The sequence below is a fragment of the Alosa alosa genome, chromosome 5 (assembly GCF_017589495.1).
Source record: "Alosa alosa isolate M-15738 ecotype Scorff River chromosome 5, AALO_Geno_1.1, whole genome shotgun sequence".
Classification (NCBI taxonomy): domain Eukaryota; kingdom Metazoa; phylum Chordata; class Actinopteri; order Clupeiformes; family Clupeidae; genus Alosa; species Alosa alosa.
The window spans coordinates 12,034,846-12,052,657 of record NC_063193.1 but is presented as its reverse complement, the minus strand read 5'-3'; the positions used below and the strand labels follow the sequence as shown (position 1 = coordinate 12,052,657).

General features: G+C 42.4%; 1 protein-coding gene across 2 annotated transcripts; it reads right to left on the bottom strand.

Moving 5' to 3' along the window:
* Positions 1-1,946: 1,946 nt before the first annotated feature.
* On the bottom strand, positions 1,947-16,843 carry npr3 (natriuretic peptide receptor 3). 2 transcript variants are annotated; one of them, XM_048244250.1, is made up of 8 exons: positions 15,887-16,843; positions 11,010-11,132; positions 10,521-10,696; positions 5,298-5,433; positions 3,339-3,433; positions 2,968-3,100; positions 2,767-2,854; positions 1,947-2,076 (listed from the first exon to the last, which is right to left on the bottom strand). In XM_048244250.1, exons 1-8 carry the CDS (start codon positions 16,554-16,556, stop codon positions 1,965-1,967), a joined length of 1,533 nt encoding a protein of 510 aa, XP_048100207.1. In that variant the 5' UTR covers positions 16,557-16,843; the 3' UTR covers positions 1,947-1,964. The 2 variants fall into 2 exon arrangements, with proteins under 2 accessions (XP_048100207.1, XP_048100208.1); XM_048244251.1 differs by having other exon boundaries at positions 2,767-2,851.
* Positions 16,844-17,812: the final 969 nt, after the last annotated feature.

Genomic DNA, 17,812 nt, shown 5'->3' with positions numbered 1-17,812 from the left:
CTTGACTTGAAGTTGCCGACTCATTTCACTACTGATGCATAACGATGAACAACTGACTAACAAGACTGCCAGATGTCAGTAGAGAAAGCGGCCTTTAACCAACTTCAACCAATGATAGTCTATTATCACCCTACTCTTTTTAAACACTGCCCTGGGTTTTTATGTATCTTTCCAGAACAATTCCTAAACAAATACAGTATACAGTTTGGCTTTGTGTTTCTTTACATAATCCAGACAACTGCCTTCATATACAGTGCTAGAATATGCATTGCTCTGTGGATAACCTTAGCACTGTTTATAATGTAACCATTCACTTTTTTTAGTGATAGAAATTGGTCACACTCAAACTGATCTGGATTGCAGCAATATGTACAGAGACCTTACATGCTGACAAGCTCTAGGAAATATTCGGATCCACAGAAAACACAGAAGCCTCACATAAATAATGTGACAACGAGTGTGCTTGAAACTCCCACTGCTTTTGCACAAAGAGACAATCAAGGTCCGTCCTGACAGTGATATGAGTGTCCATTACTCAAAGCGTTACGGCTCTGACCCAAAGAGACCTCAGATCCTTGGAGCTGATTGCTATTGTGAAATCCCCTTTTTTCTGTTGATTTAATCAGGGCAAGACATGGGGCGAATTTTAGAACAGGCTTCTGAAAAACTGACTGTAAATTTCTGGTTTTCATCGAAAGACAGCCACAATAATTGAAACCAGTTGTAAGCGAAGTCTTCTCACTCATGGGTTTCCTTTCTATATACTGTGTTGAAGTAATGGCGGTGCTTCAATAAGACCATAGTTTGTGCCATTGTTGTGCCATTGGTCACTGTCACATGGCTCACAACATGAAATACTGACACTAAAAGTATGATTCTACGTCTGCATCATGACCCTGTGTGATATCTGTACTGTTCTTTTAAACATGATAATGTAAGGCGCCAGAGCGGATATCACTTGCTGTTGTCTATTCTGCATCAACAGTCATTTTCGTCATTGATTAAGGTAGACTGAATGTCTCCTGGCGTTGCCACAGTCACTGTGTGATTATCTATTTCTTACTGTCGGGTACTTAAACCCTGGATGATTCTTTGTCAAGTCAGAGACGCATATTCTGGAGTACGCTGTGCTACAGGTGTGCCTCTCTCCTGTATACAGCCTAATAAACCTTGCATCTTGATTTGTACTTCTTCGTGATTGGATCTCATATTTCACTTTGGTACATAATATTTTTACCAACAATACAAAATAGGAGTTCTGCGCACTGTTTATAATAAGCTTAATTACAGGTATATTTCTTGTAGTGGAATATCTAGATGTATGGAACTTCATTCTTTGCAAAATTTGCAAGAGCAAATGTTTGCTTTCAGTTAGAATGTCTGGCACACCTTTCTCCATGTAATGAACAGTCCCATCATGGCCACTGCCTATATGAAGCAAAAACACTTGGAGAGATGCGATCAGTGTGGATACAAATCAATCTGCTGTGTTAGTGCACCAGATTAATACACAACTGAAGCGAAAACAGGTACTCCTGAGATTCAGAACAATCTAGCAGGGGTGGTGATGTCTCCACTATTTTTTTTTCTTTTTCAATAGAGATGAGATACCTTTCAAATGGCACTCTTTGATTAAGACAACTTTCCTGAGTTTACGAAAGTAAAAACAAAACAAACAAAAAAACACCACTTACACACACTCACTCTCTCTGTCACAAACACACGCATGCACTCAAGAAAAGAAACATGAGATAATATCAACAACATTTGAAGCATGTCTTTAAATAGCATGACTCCTTTTGACAGCTTTCTCACTGAGTCTTTGGTCACGTTCTAAGACACACTTTCCTGGAGTCAGAGATGGGCGCTGTGGCAATGGGAGGCAAGGTGATGGGAGTGCTTGGGGGGGGGGGGTTTGGGTAGTGGAGGTGAAAGGATTTGGAGGGGGTGAGTGAGATGTCGCTCTACGCCGTAGAGAAGTTTGACCTGATGGAATCCTCTCGAAGCTGCCGGTGCTTTCCAGCATTGCACTCCTCACGTTGCGTCCGTCGCTCGATGGTTATCCTGTAATTCTTCCTGTGGGACAACAAACAGCGTCCAGATTGTTTGAGATACAGCCGTCACTGGATATATACATGAAAATCTCCCTTTGTTTGCGTGACCGTAACTCAATTCTGCTATTTGCTTGAAAACCCTAGTTTAATCCGATTTCTTCTAAACATTTACGCAGTGGGACCACCTGTTAGAAAAGCCGACAGTCACACTCAGGCCATGTCCATATGTCCGAGGATTTTTTAAAAAAAAACACTGTCACTGAAAATGGATATTTTTTAAAATTCGAAAACTCACCCAAACTGTTTCACTGTTTGCGTGTGGACAGGGAAAAACTGAGTTTTTGGATTCTGACATTTCTTTAAAATGTTTCCGATTGGCCAATATTGGCATCTGTTTGATTGACGTATTCTTGACTACTTTCAACAGCTGTTTTTGCTTATCCGTGTGGATGGATCTATTTTGCAATACGAAGGAGAAAAAAAAAACCCGGCTATGTGTGGACATGGCCTCAATTGGACTCCTTTGCAACTGCACAATCCTTTGCAACTGTAATCTACAACCAGCAAAATACTATGTTGGCAGAGTATCTTGCAACATCAAAATGACAGTGGCGTCTAGAATCTCTTGGCTATGAAATGGAAACCAACATTTAGTCTATTCACACAACAGTAAAGTGGAAAAATAGGGGAGATTTCCTGGTTTTCATCTCACCTGAAGAAATAGAATGCCATCAGTAAGGCTGTGCCAAGAAGTGCGCCGACTATGATACCAGTTACTGCCGATACCCCTAGTCCACCTGCTTAGGAGAGAAAATGAAAGCTATTAGTAAGGAAAAATGAACCGGCTTTGTAATTCTTGGAATAGGATGATGGCCATTGTCAGGCATAAATGTAAGTAGCAGAGATAATTTACATGATGACATGTCGGCATGAACGGTGTCTGTCTGGGTGGTAACAGTCCGGTGCTTTTCATGCAAGTGGAACTTGTCACTGGCGGGCAGTAGTGGATGGAAGCTTCTGTCGATCCCATAGTAGTTCAACACGGTCTGGTTGAGGGACAAGCAAGCAGAGTGAAAGGTTAGCATGGCATAAAGTCCATCTTCACCTTCCTGAGTAAAATTGAATCATGACCAAAACAAAGGTTATAGTCATATTTCTATATTTCAATATTTCAGGAAAAGACATGCATACATTTGGAGGGTCAAAAGAGTGGGTAGGGTGCTGAAAAGTAAACGTGGTCACTTTGAAGAGACGGGTGTATATGTTTCTTCCCGGCATTCTTACCTCATAGGTTCCTGCTTCATAATCAGTCATTGACATGACTGAGAAATCTCCTTCTCTGTCACCATTGAAGTCTATAGACACCTGGCCAGTAATGCCTGTGCAAAAGGAATGTGCAGGGAGAGAAAATTAATTAGCTACAAGACCTGGACATTCCAAGAAAAACACGAACAAGAGTCGACAAATTCCGGACAGCCAATACAACAGGAAATCTCATCCGCCTCCCGCCGTTTGTGTTGGCTTCGTCTCCTGAAACTGTAATTTCATCCCTCCGTCTGTGTTCCTGAATTCTTGACATTTTTAAAATATTATTTCTTTTAACGAGAAAACATGACCCTGTTCCTGACTATTCCAGCAGAACAAAACATTGTTATTTCATGTTTAGTTCTGGCAGTATGGCCTGCGACTCTTTCCAGCAGACTTATGCAGAGAACATCTATTTTCTAACAGAAGTTTAATGAATGAAGTTAAAAAATGATACAGTCAAAATACACTCAGGGTGTGCTACTCTAAATGATTATGGGGGAAAAGGAGGCTTGTTAGAACTTGTTAGAAGATAAAGGGCTTTATAACTCACATTTGACAGCAAAAGGAAACATCGAAGGGGTGAAAACACAGTCAAGTAATAAGCATTTTCAAATGTTGCTTCATTGTGATTGAATGTGGATTTAAAAGGCAATCCACAGTGGACGTATCACCACTCAGAACATTAGGCAAACAAGTGAAATACGACTCGTCCTGAAGACATGAGTAATTAATTGTGATAGTGAAAGGTGTTCTCAGTTTACTCTCCCAGTTATTCAAAAGGGCCTTAAGAATTCCAGGACTGGAGTTCGCCGACAATATTGGTCCAAATAATGAGATGAATTGGCCAGATGTTCTTCAGAGAAACCTCGGAGATGCTAGACCCAGGGCCAAATTTGTCAGCCCTGCCTTTAGATCATATTCCAGCAGACTTTGACCGAGTGTAAAACGATCCACTTCTTCAGTAGACACAAATACGATTAGACATGTGGAGAGAGGAGGCGAGACTCGTAGCGTGCGGTGTACGGCTGCTGCTGCGGGGTCCACAGTCAAGTCTGTCTGTCGCAGAAAAGTCACTAGGAAAGCAGATTCCTCCCAGAGACAAAGGCCTGGTTCTTTACTGTCCTGCCCAAAAAGGATTTTCCAAACTCTTTTGCCAGTAAGTACAGTGTTTTGTGTGTGTGTGTGTGTGTGTGTGTGTGTGTGTGTGTGTGTGTGTGTGTGTGTGTGTATGTATGTGTGTGTGTGAGTTTAAAAGTCTTCAAAAAAACTTTTGAAGTTTATGATACCTGATTATAATTTATATACACAATTGTCTCATAGTTAATTTTATTTTAAACAGAAAAATCTAAAAGACAAATCCTGGTGGGAGACTGAAAGAAGTGGACAACAAAAGCTTAAATCTCCTGGTGTCACACTCGAAGAGAGCTGAGACAAAAGGCCCTGAGCATGTGAGCTAGATCTGCTTCTGAAATCTCACAGTTATTATATAGACACAGTTTCCATGTCCAATCACGAGTCCTAAGCTTACTTTCCAGCAGCCACAGCAGATAAACTCGACCTTACTATCTCAGCAAAGGTATGTTTTGGTGTTTTTTGATGGTTTGTTGGTTTTATAATAATAATAATAATAATAATAATAATAATAATAATAATGAATTGGTTTTATATAGCGCCTTATATATTGTTTAATACATGTCTGTCACTAAGATTACGCAAAAAAATGCATCTATCTCCATGAAACTTGGTGGAGGGTGTGGAGGGTGCAAGAACCCACAGAATTTAGGTTCAGTGGATCACCATCAAGGGGCATATCATTGCAAGACAGAGCATACTGACCATATTGGTGGAGGTTTGCACTCTCCCAGTGCTAGTTAGTTATATTGAATATTACCAAAGGTGATGGCTATGCTTCAAGATCTGGGACAATGTCCTTACCTTCAAATGTTCTGTTCCACATGTGGTGTGTGATCTGGCCACCATCTTTCTTGCTGTAGCCACTCTTCTTGGCCTCGTGCAGTGCAATGGCATAAAGCAGCAGAGCATCATGGAAGCCCTCCATGAACATATTGACCTGCGCAAGGGTCAAAGGACAAATTACAGCCACTCACTGTCGTCACGTCCTGGCAGTCCCCATCTTTGCATTGTTGTGTATTTGGATAATATGATTTGTCAGTGTGTGTGTGTGTGTGTGTGTGTGTGGGGGGGGGGGGGGGTCTACAAAAACAGCTACAAACAATAGTCAACAAGAGAAACAAAAAAAAACCCATACGCGCCTACGGGCCTGGACACAGAAGAGCTAACACTAATAGATGGTAATGTTGTGATAGGAATTAATGGACCATTCCTGTCTTAGAGTGTCCGTCATGCACTGCCCAAGCAAAATAATTGTAAAACCCAGTGCTTTGTGGGAGTGCTTCTTAGGGGTTTCAATAACTGGATGGGCGAGATCTCTGTATATTTACAGTTACCTTCTACAGCATATTAGGAATAGAACAGCAGGAAAAGCTGATATAGTAATATGACTGTTTATATACATTTTTTTGGTGGTATGAACTGCACAGAAATCACCGGGTACTGCAATAATAATACAAACCCAGCGGTGTTTTCTTATGGAGAGACCGTTTGCAATTTGGCAACACAATCTACCGGAGTGAACATTCCTCCTTCCAACTATGTAGCGCATTTTTAAAACGGAAAAATTTAACCCCAAAGACCAACAGGGCCAACACCAATACCACTGGACGTTTTTGGTCTACTGGAGCAGACTGTGCAAGGTTTACAAGCACTAACTACAATCCATCTCTGGGTCATTTCAAGGACATAATAGGAAAGTTACAGGTAGGTGGTATACACTGTGCCCTCAGCCACAAAGTGCGAGATTGATTCTGACACTGCTAACAATACACGTCACATGATAACCTGCAAAGCTAATTTCACATGAGAACTCCATGTAAAAGCCTGGCTGGGGCCATTACAGATTGGCTCCAGTGAATTCTTGGGGACATTAATGTGTCTGCAGGAGAATGGATGCAGTCAAGGTTACAAATTCTCCCAGACGCCCCCCCCCCCCCACCTTTTTTTCTCTATTCATGGAAGACACAATCCTTGCCAACACAGAAAGGAAATAACTTTTATTCTTGTTACAGCTCAAGAGCTGGGAAGGGAATCCTTGGGGCCAAAGGTGGGGTGATATAGATTACGGGGAGATGCGTCATGTTCAAACAGCTCGACACTGGTAGCTGAAGTGTCAGACAGGAGAATCCAACCGCAAGGACCACACAGGGTGCTTCCCCTCCATGTATCATGACAAAGGGATGTGGAATTAAAGGGTGATGTAAGCTCTGGAACAAGAGCTCGGATGAGAACGGAGAATTTACGCACCCCCTCGGTTACCTCAGTTTTGCCGTCCTCCTAGTTACAACCTTGGCGGGGGTTAGGTGGACATCTTTTTTTTAAGTAAGTAGGATACTGAACTATTTCAACTTAAGTAGTGAAGTCTGAAACAATTACATCTACACCACTGCATCTGCTATGGTCCCAAATTCAGTCCCTTATTGGGTTGAATGCAGATAGTGAGCAGGACATTAAGGAGGTGGAGTGGAGTGTGGAGAGGAGAGACCAGTCTTTTAAGGGAAAAGGTGGGTCAGTAAAATAATTCAATGGGCATTCACAGCTGCCAACAAACCTTAGCCAATTCTGGAGGCAAACTGCCAGAGATTGTGATCTGGTGAGGCTCATGTGGATGCGTTCTGATAGTTGTGACCGTGTCCCTTTTTTCCTCCCCCCGTCACCTTAAAGTGAATGGACTGGAACGGACATTGGGTAATGACACGGTACGCACTGCAGCCATTGTTGTCTGGCCTAAGCGCATCAGTCACGGACGGTGTGAGAGCGTCTGGGGGGAGACGCTACAGATCCGCTGAGCTCCTCCCTGCTCGTTTGCAGGCAGGCCGTTTCCAGCAGCACTCAGAGCGATAATGATCTCTCCACACAAGAGAAGACAAGACATGGGTGGCCTTGGACATATCTGCTATCTTGGAGAGGCTGATGATGAAGTGTTGATCTCCAAAGTCTAACATTGTTTCTTTTTTTATTTGGCCTTACATTTGTGATTTACGAATGAGTTTGATTAGACATTCCAATAGGGTAAAGGTGGGGCTTTGTTTGAAACTTTTGTTTGATTTAAAATTTGACGTCAGTGGCTTTTAAAGTGTCATTCCAGGTCCTTGCTCAACATTTCTTATGTCTTCAACATAAACTTTTATTAAACTTTATTATACTTATGCTACATCAACAAAACAACATCTACTTTTATTACCTTCAATCTCAACTGTAATGCCACCCGGTATTTTTCATGTAGAATGCCATGTCAAGTTGGCCACAAAAATGGATCTAACTAGCGCTAATGTAAAAAAAAGTGGGGTCTATGCATACATGGAGAGAGCAAATCCTCTCACTGAATTGATTCCAAGGCCAAGGGTGTCTGAAATGACAAGCCTTGTGTTAATAAGTGCAATTACCGGAGCTTAAGGCAACCTGGAGGCCATTGTCAAGCTGCTACTTGACTAACTTTGATGACGCACGCAGCATAAGAGAGATATTGCTTGAGCAGCAGAAATCAAAGTAAATGGCTTCTCCAAAGTGTAACTCACACTCACACACACACACACACACACACACACACACACACACACACACACACACACACACACACACACACACACACACACACACTGCAGCAGGGCACCCAAGCACACTGAGGACTTCTGGGACGACGTGTACAAGGCTGTTCGTTCCTATACCCCTTGCACAACTTTCAGTCCCTGCACGACCATGAGATCATTTGTTTTAACTTTTTTTTCTTCCATTTTTTGGAGCAACATAAAAACAAAAGTCATCACTGAGCAACTCAGTTGCGTGGCTGAAACTTTTGTTTTGCCTTGGGTAATGCTCTACACGATACCTTATAAATCGGAGCCACGTCATGCTTGAAGTGATCGCTGCAGTTTCAGCTGACATTTAAAATGCATTACAAATATCTGATGACAAAGCCCTAATCCAACACACCCACCTGCTGGTTGTCATTGCATTTAAATATTTTGGATACTGAAATTCTCCTCGTAATTGTTAGGGTCCATCTGACTCCAATGGTTACAAGTAATTTCTTGTTTTGATTTCTCTTTTAAACATGAGGGTATGTGATTTAAAAAAAAACTGCTTGGGTTACAAGCATATGGTACGCCTGAGCTTAAAAGTAGAAGTAAATTTGGGGTTTGCTGTGCATCCAAGAGAAGGTGGACGTCATGCTCACTTATCAGCATCAAAACCCCACGGTACTGGCATGCTTTTTTGTTGAAGCTTTGGCAGAGATTGGAGATAAAGTCTTCGCAATTTATGTTCAAAACATCTTCATTCCAAAGTGTTTTAAATACTGATTGTTTTGTGTTGTCTCAGATTCTGGTCACATTTAGTCCTTTATTCTATGATACTCTTCAACAAATTCTAATCGATTCAAATATGAAATCAATATATTCATCCAATCATCTATTGTTGATATTAAAATAAATCATGATGTGTCTCAGGCCAGTTATGATAATATTCACAAATATTTTCAATAACGTGTTTACCTTCAAGATTAGTCTGACGAAAGCCAATACGAAAGTTTCAACATATCGGGTCTGTTTCTCCTGGCCACATCTATCTAAAAATCTCAGTCTAAATTAACACTTTAAATTAGAAATTAATTAAAAATATACACAGGATAAAGCTGGATCCAATACAATTAGACCAGCCTGCTCCTGAACAAAGAGATTAAGAAAAATATCCTTTGACTATCAGTCAGTTATGCGAGCTGTGGGCATGTTGACAATAAGGCCTTTTTGTGATGTTTAGGAGCTGTTATGTTTCTGGGCAGATTTACATATGTAAGGAGTCGACTGCAAATTGGTGGCTTGACATTCTCTGGCAGGGGCTGTGCGAGGCTCTGATGCATTCCATGCAGTCAGTCAGAAGGGAGAAAAATGTATCACCTTCTTTTGCGAATAAGGCGGTCATTCTTCATACCAAATAGTCATTAATTTAGTATGCATCAACAAGGCAAACTGGGCCAAATTGGACTTGTCAAGCATAAAGCATTAGCTGGGGAGTATTTGTGACTTGACAAAATCAAACAAGAGCTCAGCGCTGTGTTGATGTTTTCTTGCTCGTAAAAAAAAAAGCCAGTCTACACAGTAAAATAATTGTACTGATCCACGCTGAAAGCTCGACATTCATATTTCAGAATCAGAATACTCTTTGTTTTCGGTCGCTGTCGCTTCTCTGTGGACGTCAGTCCTTAGCGACACCTCCCTATATAATTCGGGCTCCCAGCCGAGAGCCACCTTGTGTCCTTTGTAGCCCAGGCCGAAGGCCGCAGTGCACCAGCCGGAAAAGTGGCAGGTCCCCTGCTGGGCCCATTAACCTAGGAACCGGTCCATCCATCAACGGCTGTTTGTGTCGACATGACAGCTCCTGCCGTCTGCCTTCAGAGAGCCATGATGGCTTTTCAGTGCCCGCTGACGTGCGGGGAACTCAAAAGACTCGCCCAACGGCTCCCGAAATGCTCCCCAACCCCCTACACATACACACACACCCAACACTCGGAGGCCAGGCAGAATCCCAGGTCGCTCTATTCAGAGGCACAGTGCACAACGGATGCTGGTCTTGGGCTCGGCGTCTAAATTAGGCCGTGTCTGAGGCTAATCGATTAGCTGCCATTGACCGAACAGTGCCCACTGAAAACTCCCACCGATGTGTCACTCTCAAGATGTTCTCATCATTGCCTCTGTGCTTAAAAGACAGGGACAGCATATACAGTACATACTTTCTCAAGGTTTGAGGATAGTTTTATGAAAAATTGTGCATCAGTTCAGCACATTTTGTTTACAAAGAGGATTTGATGGTAGTTATTGTGTGACTATGATGGCTGCTGGCCTACCAAAGCTGATTACTTGAGCATACCATGAGTAAATTCTTATCGAATCCTGTAATATACATTTTTGCATGTACTGACCAGTTTCTTACAGGCTTTGAGTTGTGGAAAGTAGAATTAAGACACAAACTGATATCTGAGACCCAAATAGCACTGATGGTGAAGATATGAGACAAAAATGTACTTACATTATCGCAGTCTTTACAGTCGTGAATCCCTTGCTTTTGGACCGACTTCTTCAGCTCAATGGTGAAGTTCTCAAATTCGGGCTTGACAGTCCTCAGCAAGGTGACTGTGTTCAGGACTCTGTAAGCTGCCCGGGCTTCATTGTCATATTTGTCGCCTCTCCTCCACGAGCCATTTCCTGTAAGACAAGGGCTTGGATTTTTACAAAGCATCAGATGAAGCGGCATTAAGCAAAAATGTGAATATACACCCTAAAATAAAATAAAGATCAAATGATATAAATTAATATTTGCACTAAACATGAATGTTAGACCAGCTGTTGATACATCTATCTAAGATATATAAACCCTCACACTTTAAGATATAAACATGTAAGAGTATTAATATTCAATACATTTGGTGTAGATGGTGTTACAGGGGTACTTTGGCTGATTACAAAATTACAAATGACAAAAAACTAAGAACTGCTTAGTCTATAGAAGTAGTGCTACCATATGCAGTTGAGTTGAAGAGGTCGATGTTGAAGAAAATGTAACTGCCATTGGTCAGTCTCCGTCGGTGGGCTGCTAACATGATTTCCCGCACAATGTCACCATTTGCACAAATCACGACAACTGGAAGGGGAGAGAGAGAAAAAATGGTCACTTTATATCCATCTAGCAAAGTTAATGAAATAAATGACATCAGTCGACCTAATTCAGCATATCACATGGAAATCGGCTCATGTTGATGTTTATCTGATCATATCTGGCATAATCTTCAGTGCATCGTGTGTACAGAATTTTATGATACACTGCCTGATGATATCACCACACTACTTTCAACCCAAAAATTTGTTTGCAGTTTAAGCTTAAGAGCATTTCCCTTTTATAGTCTAATTTATGAGAATGAATAGCTCATATGTGCTTTGCTGATTATGTTTACAATTCACTGTGGATGGGGCTACATAAAAGCAGCCTGTACTCTTAAACCTTTTACAGCAATGATGAAATATGCACATTCGGCTTGTTTGTACTTCAAGTCGTCCTTAATGGGGATTTTGTTGCTTACGTATAGCCTTCTTGTCCTGATAGTGAGGATGCACTGGAAAGATGGCTGAATAAACATGCTTGTAAATGACTTGGCCTCATACAGAAGGCTGGTCTATAATGGGCCAGTGGTGTATGAAGACATTCAGAGACTGAAATGTAAGCTGCCCCAATTATGTAAGTGTACAGCAGATTTTGGGTAAAATACCAACATTTCACATACACGCACACACACACACACACGCACACGCATGCACACACACACACACACACACACACACGCGCACGCATGCACACACACACACACACACACACACACACACACACACACGCACACACGCACGCACACAGGCACACCCACGCACACACACACACTAATGACAGTCTGAGAGTGTGAAATATTTTCCCATGGAGCACGGGTTAAAAATACATAAACAAACAAACAAGCAAACAAACACACATTTTGAAATAGTGCGCCGTCCCATAAATAGGGAAGATTCAGGGGGCCTGCTGGAACATTCCCCACAACTCTGTCACTGTAGCGTGAGCCTCCTGAAATACCCTCACCTGACTGGGACAAACCTGCGCTCAGTGCTGCGGCCCTGTGCCACCCTCTAATTGCAGAGCTCACAGCACACTGCCGGCCCTGTGTCGGGTCTCCAGCGACTCCACGGGGCAACGCTCCAGCCAGCAATATTTCAAAAATCTGGATTTTCCCACTGACGCTAGTTACAGATGAACTATGGTATGCATGTGGGGTGGTGGTGGGAGCTAGGGAGACACACGGCAGACTTCAGTATTGGTTGCCATGCATTTTATATGCCTTGGGGGTCATTATGAAAAATGCTGTGTGTGTGCTTTTAGTGTGCAAATAACACAACTGTACAAATGTAACCTATGCATTTATTATTACATACATTACTATGAGTATATATATTGCATGTATGAAATGTACCCACTCTAGATATTGCAGTTATTGCAATTTTAAGTTAGATTGTAGAAGAAAATGTGTAGAAAAAAGCTGCACCTTGTTTGAATCACGTAAGCCTACACTGAGAAGCTCTCAGTCCCCTGCAGTCCTGTTTTGGGATACACAGGAGTCCCCTAAGGCTTTCACCATTTTAAAGTCTATTACAGTTGTTAATATTTGAGCTCAACAGCCAATCAAATTGCACCCCTCCCTTCCAAGGTACTGAGGCATCTCATTGATTGGCTGGGATAGCTTACGGCTCGGTCCGAGCCACTGTGCTTGTTTACATTTACAGGACCAGGGCTTTGTATGAGAACCAGAGACTTTTTCTTTTGTAGCAAACATTTAACAGACAATTAGATGACTATTATGAGAAAATTCGTAAATTTGATCAAAAAAAAATGTATGGGATTAGAACTTCTGATTACACCTTTAAGTCCTTTCCACTTACTCTAAGGTCACTGATATTTCCCAAAGTCTAAGAGTTCCCTCTCATATTCACTGCTTACACAAATATTTACAGAAGCACAGAAAGCATGGGGGACGGGGAGACAGATTCGTTGTTGACGTGTCAGAGAGACATGCATTTCCATGTGGCATATTCATATTCATGCACAAAGTAATCTAATCCCCTGGCTATTTCAACACCATGTCATTAAGGCTTGTTTCGACCCTGAAAATATATTTTCCAAAATGTGTACAAGAAATTCTCAAGAAGCTCTGCCAGCATTGAAAACACAGTGATACGAAGGAAAGCTGTCATGTGTTATTGGTGGTGTCAGGTGTTAAGAATAGGCTCAAATATAAAGACAATGTTGATAGACACACACAAGCACATTGTGTTTAACTCAGCTTGACTACACCTTTGTGCGTGTTTGACCAGGTCGTTCGCACTCATCCACACTCCCATTCCATAACGATTCATCACCACTTTCTGTGCTTTGGCACAGCCTGTGTAAGGCACTGAAGACTTCATAAAACAGACACACAAAGTCTCAGATAATAACAGACACTGCAGCCGCTTATGAATCCAGTCAGGCGTCACCGATGCTGGACCAGATCCCAGTGACGTACCTCCACCTGGTTCCCGAGGATCCTTAATAAGGACGGCTGCAGGCTAGAGAGGACTACTTGTCAATGCAGAGCTGAAGCTCCCTTCCAGAGATATAAAACTCAGACAACACTGTGATGAATGCCATCAATTGAGATTTTACGATTTCAAAATCAATTGTCTAGTTTGAAAGACAGCTCATATTTTGTTTTCCAAAGCACCTTCACAAACTAATCTGTCCTGATCCATCTATGACACCTCCGGTGAAGAAATACTATAACTTCTGACAGTGTGTGGAAGAAAGGGAGATTTCAGGGATTCCATTCTCCAGTCTCACATCCTATATTGATGCTGATACAAGTGTGTTTGTGTGTGTGTGATTGTGTGTGTTGGGGAGAGGGGTGGGGGGGTTACACTTGGATCACATCGAAAACATCCATCTTTTTCAGTTTTTTTTGTGTACTACTACATGCTTAATGAACACACAAATTAGATGCTTGTCCATCTTATATTGACAATTAAAAAAATCTCCACACCTGACTCATACGTTTCTCCAGATCTGCATTTCTAAAGTAGTTTCCCCAACTCTGGCACCCTGCAACCACCCACAGCTCTGCAGGCACTACAATGGAGTACCTGACATGTGTGGAATACTAATTCTAAGGCCCAACCACCTGGTTCACGGTACTACCTGCACCATTAACCAATAATAATGTATGCAAATGTATACACCAGCTATGTCTGTAACATATGCTAATAGACACTGTAACTATTATTGTCACAGGAACGACGCCAACCGGCCAATCATTTGTCACAACAGCCTACCACCCTCCGAGTAGGAGAGAGTGTGAGAGCCTCAGTCCCTAAGGATGATGAGTATTTTCCCTGCCTGAGGTCACGAGGAAAAAATGTTCCAATCAAATCTGCCGACTGAACCGTGCATGAACCCCTCGCCGCCGCCGCGCGGCCTTTTTGACGGCCTCGCAAGCTCCCGGGGCGGGTATCATCAAACTTTCCTCACTCTTTTGTGTCTTCTGCCAGAGCTACGAGGGCATGTGTAGACTGCCATGTCGTTTTGGCCTCACCTGTCTAGCGTGGTTAAAAGACATGTGGGCTAAGTATCGGAGGCCCCTGGGTTGAACCTAATGTTTTGCAGCATGACGTCACATGCCGTTGCGAATGCAGCTGCATTTGTTTAACCTCAACTGCCCCATATTCAGACAGCAAACTATGCGCCACAAAGGAGACCTCCACCAGAGTGTCACACCCCATTCACTCAGTCTGAAGTGGGGCTGAGTGAATCTCCTAAGAAACAGAATGACTGAGAAAAGACACATACATTCACTGAGAGATGACTCATTTTTTCAGCACAGCATCCCTGTTTGCCAACTGATGGCTGTTCACCTTGTTCTTCAGGTGGCATGAGACGCATGACGAAGCAGCGTTAGGCACACTACTTCAGGCCTCTTTTGTAAAGTTGCTCTCATTTATGCCCTTGCTTAAACCAAGCAATTCATTTTCACATTCATACTGATCAGAGGTAAAAACCCTTATTCAAGGGAGCCCTTCATTTATCTATGTGTGCTTGTGCAAGTCTGTCTATCTGTGTGTGAGCATGCACTTTTGAGTGTATGTGTGTGTGTGTCTGTGAGTGCGTCGGTAAAGTGTGTGTGTGTGTGTGTGTGTGTGTGTGTGTGCATCTGATCTAGAACACTAAAGATTAACAGAAAAGGGAAGCTTGACTACATTCTGTCTGACAAGACTGGGAATGGACACGATGCTCCTGGAAATTGGAAAGACAGTGTTCTGTTCGGACAGCAGGCAAATCTCTCATCACCTGAACCGTTCCAAGACTAACAGTGGTAGCCCAGTGCTAGGCTGCGGTGGGTGAGTGCTGTGTCTCCTCTCTGGCAGCCAAGTGGCAACAGGATAGATGACACATGACAGTGGAATACAGCCCATGAGACGCACAAGCGTCACAATGCCTTGAAGTTTATGTGAATGCCCAGGGCTCACCATACTTGGCAATGGAATTCGTAGCACCTCCCCAAAATATGTTTAATGCAAAGGGTCTGTCAAAATTCTGATATGTTTTCCCTAGCTCATTTCCTACTGACTTAGTTAGTCTGTTGGTCACTTGAACCTTATTTGTTTAGATGTAACCTGTAGGCTTAATGATGGTAGACTCTAAGAATATTCTTTAGGATCTGCAAACATACGGATCCAGTTTAGGACAGAAAATGGCTAATCACACAAATATGACTAGACATGGAGAACTTGTGCACTATAGTTACAATCAGGGATGAGATGCGACTGTACCTTCGCTGTGTATGGCTTTGACGATTTCATCAGCATAGAGTCTCTCCTCCTTTGAGTGTATATGGTGATAGTCAATGGTGTAACTCTCCGCCGAAAGAATTTTGTAGACCCCCTCCATCGTAAAGTAACAGTTCCTCTCCTCTTTGTCATCGTCAAAGATAAGCATCGCGTTCTTCCATTCGAAATGTTCAAACAGAGAAGAAAACGTTTCGGACATCTTCGTGTAACTTGGGGCTATTCGAGTCAGATGCATGTACTCTGGCTTTTTATTGTCGAAGGCGACGGCCAGGGCACCTGCTGAGATCATCGGGATGTTCCAATGTGATGCCACCCTAGACACCCCAGCGGCCGCATACTCGCACACGGGACCCAAGATCAGGTCCGGCCTCGCATCGCACGCCTCGTCTACTAACGCGAAGAGCGCATTGTTGCCGCACTCTGAATTCACATACTTAGTGTTAAAGTTGAGTTGGGAGAACTGCCCTCCTCTGGATTTAATACCCTGTTTTGCGTACTCTATGGCGGGTTTAACTCTTGAGATGGAGAAGGCATAGGAGTTGTTCTCAGGCAGCACCACCAACACGTTGATGTCTTCATCTGATGATGCACTTGTCCTGGCGGCAAGCGCAACCAGCCAAAGTGAAACACAGAGTGAAACAAGACATGACATGGTGTGTCTTAACAAAACTGTCCTAAATTAATTTTCAAAATACTACTTATGTTTTTGAATGCTTCCTGATCTCCCCCTTTTTCCAGGTAAAATGTCCTTTCTTCGGAGGAATTATATATTTTTTTAAAGATTCCGTTACTAACTAAAATTCCTTTTTTTTCTTTACGCTTTAGGAATCAAACACAATGCTCGCAGTGACACTGCAGTCACAGGATCAAATATAGAAAAATGTCTATTTTCTCTTCTGATTCTGCAGTGTTTCCGATAGTTCCCCTGGTTTAACTGTGGTAACTGTAGACTGGTTACCACACACGCTGTCGACGGCCCAGAGTTTTGAAGCATCCTCTTCATTAATATGCCTGCGTCATCTCCAGGCAGCCCACCTCTTTCTTAAAGAGACAAGTCCCTGTGCTAAACTCAATTGAGCGCTACAAGGCGACCCAGGTCTGCAGGACATACTGTAAGCCAAATAAACTGGGCTTGTTGTTAATACTAAAGAGTATATTTACGTTTTAAACACGTCATATGCAGTTAATCTTGCACAGAATGTTCGTCGGTGTGTGTGTGTGTGTGTGTGAGAGAGAGAGAGAGAGAGAGAGAGAGAGAGAGAGAGAGAGGTGACACTTTCCAACTTCCAAGTTTGATGGTTTATTCCGTGACTTGGAAAATGAGATAGTCAAATATAGCTAAGTGTTTATACATGGGGAGATGAAACTGCTAAATGTGGTCATTGCTAATATATTTTCAGCTGATGTGAGGACTGGAGAAGATGAGCTCATTCTACGCTAGTGCTTTAATTATACATCTGCAATTTTTGCATAGATTCCCTGCATATTTGGCAAGCACATTCCCAATGGTAAAATCTTAAATTGTATGAATTACGTCTCGACCAAAGAGGTGAGAATACTCATCTCTGCAAAGCGTTTGGAGAGCGCCGCCTAGTGGATCTTGTGACCTAAGTGCCTTCACAAACATAAAGGCTCTTCCAATTTAAGTAGCCTGTGGCCACAGATTTTCAGGACCATTGACCGTAGGTAGAACATGTATTTTTCCACAACTACTCAGCATCAAATTATATTTGCTTGGACATCATTTTAATAATCACTCGGTTTATTCAGAGAAAGAAATTAAACCAATAAAAAAACAGCCTGTTACTGTAGCAAGACATTTATCATGGGCCATTAATATGGTGGATTGAAAATTACTCACCCAGGTTCTCTGGACAAGGAAAAAAACATCCCTCATTTGCATCATGT